The following is an 8,200-nucleotide window of genomic DNA, read 5'->3' as shown; positions in this document are numbered from 1 at the left end:
ATTCCTTCATAAGTGAGTTACTTGAAAACAAGAAAGCATGTGAAGCGTTAATTTATTTACTTGTTTTGATCAAACCTTGGTTTTTGTCATTCTTCCTCTCTTTTTATCTTTTAGATTTTTTTTTTTTTTAAATATGTATTTTTTTGTAAAAATGTATTTTGTGTATTGACATAAAAGTTTATATAAAGTCTGTAAAAACTTTTAAAGCACAAAAATAATTTCCGCCGTTGCCTACTTAGAGGAAATCGACGTCTTTGTAGTTTATTCACCGTGTTCGTCACAGCGAGACAACACAAACGAGCAACATTTCCCACAGTGCCTTTCGCGTGGATTCGACATCCGCCTAAACATCCGCGTTCTTGAAGCCAGTACTAGTGCTGGACTGCAACCAGCTTTCTTATCTTATCCCGTTCAAATGAATTAGATGGACGGCAGGTGAAACTGACTCCAGAACAGATACTACTTTTTTGTTGTTTTCCGGTTGTGTGTACGGAAATGAATGCGACGGTGTAGCGTCTAAATGTGAGCACTCTTCTGTGTTATTGAAAGGTATGAGTTCATAACTAACTAATTATTGGAATGTGTAGTTTTGGTCAACTGTTTATTGGATTCTTGCAGTCAGATGTAGCCGTTGCTTTTCTCCTTCTGAGTAGGAAGTACAGCAAACCTGACTAGCTGCTTTGTAAAATAGCTTTGTATTGTCACCAGGAACAGAAGTGTAGAGTTATCGCAACGTACATCGTATCTCATCGTATCCTCTATAGGATTCTTGTTGTTATTGCTGAACAAATGTAATTTAGAGCACGAACTGCCATTATAGTTTTGTTCCAATCATAATCCTTATTCTTATTTTAAACTATTACAGGGTTACGGTCGAGCATGATGTCTGAGGGCAGTTCATTTATGAAAGGCATGATCCTAGGGGGCATATTCTGCCTGGTGATGTCTTTCTTTGAGACCTTTAATTCAGGAACCCACTCAAAAGGTCATGAGCATCTCCACCATCATCTGAAACCTGTCAGCAAAGATGAACTACAGAAGTTATCAGAGTCTCAGATGTCTGACTGGACCCTGCAGGTTCGAGTGTACTGTCTCATCATGGTCACTCCCAAGCTCCTGGTCCACTGGGCGACAGCCAACGACACTTGGAGCAAACACTGCGACAAATCTGTGTTCTACACGTCAGAATCGTCCAAAGCTCTAGAGGCGATTGACCTACAGGAGCAGGATGAGTGGGCTAGGCTACGCAAAGCCATCAAACACGCCTACGAGAATGCTGGAGACCTGCGCTGGTTCTTCGTGGCCCGGCCCACCACGTACGCAATTATAGAGAACCTCAAGTATTTGGTGTTGGATAAAGATCCAAGCCAGCCGTTTTACATTGGTCACACAGAAAAGTCCGGAGAGCTGGATTATGTGGAGTATGACAGCGGGATTGTGCTGAGCTATGAAGCAATGAGGAGGCTGATAGAGATATTCAAAGATGAGGACAGATGTCCAGAGCGGGGACACGCCTTGTGGAAGACGCCTGAAGAAAAGCAGCTCGCCACCTGTCTGAAGTACACCGGGGTGTTCGCTGAAAACGGAGAGGATGCACAAGGCAAAGGGCTTTTTAACAAGAAGAGCGTCAGCTCCTTGATTTCCGACAGCATGGGCCAAAACCCAGCCGACGTCGTAGAGGCCTGTTGTTCTGACATGGCCATCACGTTCGGTGGCATGTCTCCGAGCCAGATACAGGTTTTGATGTATGGCGTCTACAGACTCCGGCCATATGGACACGATTTTCATGATTCCTTGACATTTCTGCCTCCTAATGACTCTGATAATGACTGATTGACTTCATGGTTTCTGTACTGGAACTGTTACTGTATTGAAATGTTGATCATAACTGGGAGCAGGGCCGAATTAGCTGTGATGTGCAGTATGTACTTTAATTCTGATCATGTGTTCTGAAAGTTGGTGCGGGTGTGTGCAAGTTGAGGGGTTTTCACTGCTTTCTGCTACAAATGCATTCTGGCAAAAGCAAAAGGATCATTTTTTGCATATAAGTTAATAATGAGGAGCCAATATTGGATAATTTTGTACACTTACAGTGTTTTGAACAAAAATTACACTAGATATATGAATGGCGCACATTTGGATCAGATATGCACTGTTATGTAAAATTAAAAGACCCTATAAAGTATATAATGCTAAATGTATACTTTATATGATCTGTTTGATCATAACTGTCTATATCACCCTTAAAAATATCAAACTAATGTGGCTTGAAAGGTTAATAAGCTTGAGATTGTAAAATTACTTTTGCATAGAAAATTATCTGTTTATTTACATATCGAAATGTTTCTTTCTATAATTCAGATGTACTTCATCATACACTGGCTTGTGATTTTTTTTAATTGTTCTTTACTACGTTTATTAAGTAAACACATCAGGATGCTTGTTTTCACCTGTATAGTAAAGGTTACAAATAAAAGAGTGCAGTGAATAAATGAATAGGCCCATAAAACTTCTTCATTTCTATGGATACTTGATCTTTCAACAGATTATATGATAATGTTGTGTTTTCATCTGATTTGTCTTAAGGCTTCAATCAGCTTCCTTCTTTTCATATTCTCTCTTCTCAGACTCTTTCAAATGTCTTTCTCTTTTTCTCCAGTTCTTGTTTTTCTCTCAGCTCTAGTGTTTCTGTTTTGTTTTTTATCCTCTTTCACTCATTCTCTTATCTCTTTTCATTTTCCAATTCTTCAATTCTGTTGTCGTTTAATTTCTTTTTGAATCCCTATGCTGTTATTTTAAGCCTTTTATTTTTCTCTATTGTTCTTCTTGTTGATCCTCTTTATTTCTTCAAAATCTCTTTTAATGTCTTCTTGTTTTGTGGCACATTTTGCTCAATTTGTATAATTTCTCAGTCATGTTTATATTAATTTTCTCACTCTGTCTTCCGTTTCTTTTTGTTACTTAATTTCTTATTTTCAGTCTCTTCTTTCATCTATTTAATTATTTGATGATATTCAGATTTTTCCTCATTTATTCAGTTCTGTATCTCCAGCTCTCATTTCCATTCTAGAGAAGGAATTTTTGACTGTACTTGACATTAATTTACACTCTTTTTTTTCTCTTCCTCTTGTCTCTTCTTGAGCTGATCCATTTCTGTCTCATATTTGGTTCTTAATTTCTCAATTGGAGCCTCAATTTTTCTCTCCCTCTCTTTCAGGATTTTCTCAACCCACTTCTTAATAGACATTTCCGTGTTTTGGTTGATACTTAGTAAAATATTGCCCTTTGTTGGACGTAATCATCTCTGTCATTTTTTTTTCTCTTCGTTTTTTACCCTCAACCTCACAAACTCCCTTCTTACAAACATTTGTCACTGAATGTATGTTGCTTTCGAACTAATTTTATCCTAGAATAGTGTTTCCTGTTGCACTCTTTCCACATCCTGTCCTCACAATCAACACAATTCTCAAACACTCCAGCTCATCTGGTTGATCTTCAGCACCTGGGAATCATATTGCTCAATGTCAGGTATTACTATTCATACAGGTTTAGGTTTGGTGTTGTTAAACCCATTAATGTCCACACAATGAGATTTAAAAATCTATTTTTGAGCATTACTGTGTAGAATGTCTTCCAAATTTCAGGAGAAAAAAGACAGAGAGCGCCAGCCCATGCTGAGAAAAAATGTATAGGGGCATATACATTTATTGGGATATTTCAGCTAATTCAAAGAAGTGCAAGAATTGTCATTTGTGTCCCCTCAAATAAAGTGCCTTAAATCCGTGGCTGTTATTGAAGGATGGAGCAGGTAAAAACTAGACTGTAAACATACATATGTGAGAGCGGCAAAGTGCTGTTAACCAGACACAGCAGCAAAAAAAAAAAAAGGTAAAGAAAAACTACATTAATATGATAAATGTCAAATGTAATTATACACCAGTATGAATGACCCCTTTAATTTTTGTACATAAAGTACGTTATTTAGTTTCTGAGCATTGTTGAACACGTTGCATTACAAATGAAAAGCAGGTATGTTGTAAGATGTATTCTTGTAAGCATTATAGATAGTTTGTGTTTCTGAGGTAGAACCAAACTTTATTTATCTTAATTTAATGCTGTATATTGAGCAGCGGACGATGTTAACTCCATATACGAGATACATAACTGAGGAAAAATGCATTGTTGGTCAGCGCCACCTAGCGTGCAAGTGTGAATTAGCAGAAGGCGATCGATCCTTTCGCGCTCAGTGTGAAAAGGCCTTTATGGCCAAACAGATAGAAAGTATATAACTCACCCTTTACTGTCCTCGTACTTTGCTGAAAGACAAATTTGATACTGATGAAATGAAACTGATTAAATATAATTATGAAAATCTGGCCAATTACTATTCCCATTATTACACTTCTTTTTTCAACATGCTGTTCCAACAGCACTTTAATATGCTAATTAGATACAGTGTATAGATAACATTGTGCTTAATGGGAAAACCAGTTTATGGGATTTTTACACACATATTTCATAAAGCAAAATGGTATATCAAATCATGTCTATTCTTGTCATTTTATTTTTAGAAAAACGGAGTCCTGGTGTCCTCTACAGAGGACATAGCATAACATATAAATAAAATATAATTTTTCAAAAATGTTATTTTACCATTTTTTTCTTATGCTCTAAACAATGTAATGACATGAAAAAATACTAAATTCACAAAGCTTTTTATTTCTGGTTCTCAGGAGGATATATATCAGTTGATATTTGATAAATTATTATCATACACCTCTGTGATAACTCTGATGACATCACTATCTATGGTGTAGTTGAGTTTTCCCGCTTCTGGACATTTGATCTGGTACTCAGTTGCTGCTCGAATGATAACATATATTCTGCTGCAGCTGTTCTTACTTCCAAAGCCTGATCCCTGTAATGGGGGGGAAAAAGTGTATTCACTCTCAAAAGGGAAATTAAAGGAATTTATAGTTTTATAATATTATGGATTTATGATAATAGGTTTAATATATTTATTATTGTAGAAATAAATTCTAATGTTGATTAATACAATGCAAGACAAATTAAAAATGGAAAAAAATAAGTTTCTCTTTATGAATGCAAAATAAATTCATTATATATTCATGGTCATTTCTAGCCTGACTTGACTAGAAACTGTGGCATCGGAAATAAACTAAGAAAATGATAAGAGGATCAAATAAGTGTAGACTTAGACCCTGTACTATTTGGTTTTGATTCCCAGAGAATACACATTCTGATAAATTTGAATGCACCGTACCTCACTTTGGTTTTCCCTATATTACAGTTACCTTAAAATGAATGTGATTTTCCTTATGTGCTGAGATGAGTTTGTCTTTCACAAGCTGGTTGGATTCACTTTCTGTAACAGTAGTCAAATCCCTCCTACTGTGGAGTAAATTTCCCTTTATTTATTGGGACATGAACATTTAGCTTTTGTGGTTTATATTTCCATAAATAAATATGTGGATGTAGAGCAACAGAGAAATTTGTAAGCTTGCAAAAGAAACAACAAGCCCTCATGGGATTCTTTTGAGATTCATTGTCATAGATGTACGTTTCCTGCTTTTAGTGCAAACAAAAAGTACATTCAAAACGATAAAACCATAGGGTCTAGAACTGCATATGATATATAATGGCATGTGTTGTATAACTCATCTTTGGTAAGTAACTTATTCTAAACAAATATCAAATGCTTTCTGTCTTGGGCAACTGAGAATTATACTCTTGTTTAAACAGGCTTTAAGCTGCCATGACACAATTCAGCTCTCACTGTAGCAACAGACCATTTCAGTTTTGGATGACTTGAATGCAGGTTTTATTTGTGCATTAAAATAGGGTCGCTTTCAAAGCTTTCGGGATGGTACACAGTTGAGTCCATTCATGTAAACAGTAGATGGGCAGCCTGGTGACAAGGGGTCCAAACAATTCCAGCACATCCTCTCGTCTGTCATTACTTATACGTCTTCATGTGCCACAGTCCATCATTCAGATAGTGAACGTTCTCGATTCCAATTCCCTTGTTTACTTTCTCTCTGTTCAGTGATGTGAGACAAGAAAATATTTTCAAATGAAATGCACTGTACTTTTTTTTATATATATATATTTTAGTTTTCAATAACCAATAAACTGTAGTCACAGATTGATGCTGACTTATTTATATTGATTTCATTCATTATTTCCTCTGTGTTAACTAAAATAATTTTTATACATGATGTATTTACACCACAATCGAGACTATAGACTCTAGAGCAGGGGTGCCCACACTCGGTCCTGGAGGGCCGGTGTCCTGCAGAGTTTAGCTCCAACTTGCCTCAACACACCTGCCTTTAAGTTTCTAGTATGCCTAGTAAGAGCTTGATTAGCTGGTTCAGGTGTGTTTAATTGGGGTTGGAGCTAAACTTTTCAGGACACCGGCCCTCCAGGACCGAGATTGGGCAGCCCTGCTCTAGAGCAACTAAAAATTCCACTGTGTGTGTTTTTTCGCATTTATAAACCAAATGGGATTCAGAGTGCAGGAGATGCATAAAAACACTTACATGTCATCTGCAGACATCTTCATGACTCCCACACAAAGCGCGTGCTGCTTCCCTTCTGCCATTATGGCCTGAAAACAAATACTTAAGGACAACAACCTGTGATAATCAACACACACCAGTCAATTGCTTTGGCAACTACCAGAAATAAATTAAGTTGGAACACTAAAATTGCTAAAACTAAAACTGAGTGAGTGAAGTGACATGTGGCCAAGTATGGTGACCCATACTCGGAATTTGTGCTCTGCATTTAACCCATCCAAGTGCACACTAGACTTGTGCCAGTATTCGATAATGGATATATCACGGTAATAAATATGCACGATATTGTTATCGTGGGCACTTCTAAATACCGTGAATAATTATGTATTACAAATTATTCCAAATTTTGAATGCATTTTAAAAATACTTTTCCCCATCAACTGGTCAAAATGCACAACACCGCTGTATGCTGCGTGAAAGACGCGTGTGCACTCTGATGTAAATAAGCGCGGACGAGAAGCACATGGCGGAACATGTGAGAGACGCTCTGGATGAAAGCGCACTTTCACTCTCTGACAGCAGATGGCGCTAAACTGCAGAAATAATAATAATAATAATTCATTTAAATGCAGCCATTACCCCGAAAACGCTGTAAACAAAGCAGCTGCACTACTTTCTTTTTTTGAATGGTGTTTAAATGATTTAAACAGCCATTCAGATTTGTGTATTTGCTATGATGTTCATCACAGCGCCAAATACTTAAATATTTAGACTTAATAGGCTATTTATTTTCAAACTTTTTTTTACATTTTAATCTGGACTACAACATGCCCTAGATATTGTTTGAAAGTGTTTTCTTTATTGTTCGGTCACACTTTACATTAGGGCTTCATTAATTAACATTATTTAATTCATTAGTTAACATAAACTGCCAATGAAAAATTATTTTGAACATTCATTAATCTTAGGTATTCCAATATTTAATAACAGGATGTTCAAATCTAGAGTTGCAGCTGTGTTATTTAATGAGCAAGACTTGTATTTTTTAAACAAGGATTAATAACTTCTGTAGCAAATGTAGCTATTGCTCATTGTGAATGTTAATGCATTAACTAAGGTTAACTAATGAGGTCTTATTGTAAAGTGATACCTATTGGTCTTTATAGTTCTTTTGCACTTTAATCTGTGTAAAACTTTTGACTTTATACATTTTTCTGTATTGCTTTATTGCATTTAAATGTTCAGTAATTTTTGTTATAAGAAAAAAGTTATTAAACCTGTTATACTGTATTATGACAGCACTTTTTTTTAAACTAAATTTCAATATTGTGATAATACCGCATACCGTGATAAAAGCATTAGCAATTAATCGCAACATGAAAATTTGATACCGGCGTATCCCTAGTGCACACACACAGTAGTGAACACACACACTGTGAATACACACCCCGAGCAGTAGGCAGCCATATTGCTGCGGCGTCCGGGGAGCAGTTGGGGGTTCTGTGCCCTGCTCAAGGGTCACACCTCAGTCGTGGTATTGAGGGTGGAAGAGAGCACTGGTTATTCACTCCCCCCACCTACAATTCCTGCCTGACCTGAGACTCGAACCCGCAACCTTCAGATTACAAGTCCAACTCTCTAACCATTAGGCCACGACT

The 8,200-nt window shown here is 36.7% G+C and overlaps 2 protein-coding genes across 2 annotated transcripts in view; one reads left to right on the top strand and one right to left on the bottom strand.

Annotated features, from left to right (window-relative positions):
- The first annotated feature begins 395 nt into the window (after positions 1-395).
- LOC107752090 (C1GALT1-specific chaperone 1-like) lies at positions 396-2,539 on the top strand. The gene is made up of 2 exons (XM_016567948.1): positions 396-549; positions 866-2,539. Exon 2 carries the CDS (start codon positions 880-882, stop codon positions 1,831-1,833), a length of 954 nt encoding a protein of 317 aa, XP_016423434.1. The 5' UTR covers positions 396-549; positions 866-879; the 3' UTR covers positions 1,834-2,539.
- Positions 2,540-5,825: 3,286 nt separating this feature from the next.
- Positions 5,826-8,200, bottom strand: part of LOC107752089 (malignant T-cell-amplified sequence 1-like) — a 4,318-nt gene continuing 1,943 nt past the window's right edge. The window contains exons 5-6 of the mRNA XM_016567947.1: positions 6,564-6,631; positions 5,826-6,059 (exon numbers count right to left, since the gene is read on the bottom strand). Coding sequence (XP_016423433.1) covers positions 5,978-6,059; positions 6,564-6,631 — 150 coding nt within the window. The 3' untranslated portion in view covers positions 5,826-5,977. The remainder of the gene's footprint in view (positions 6,060-6,563; positions 6,632-8,200) is intronic.

Source organism: Sinocyclocheilus rhinocerous, unplaced genomic scaffold, assembly GCF_001515625.1.
Source record: "Sinocyclocheilus rhinocerous isolate Xijiao unplaced genomic scaffold, SAMN03320098_v1.1 scaffold662, whole genome shotgun sequence".
NCBI lineage: Eukaryota > Metazoa > Chordata > Actinopteri > Cypriniformes > Cyprinidae > Sinocyclocheilus > Sinocyclocheilus rhinocerous.
The sequence above is the reverse complement of the archived record's forward strand: the minus strand, read 5'-3'. Positions and strand labels throughout refer to the sequence as shown.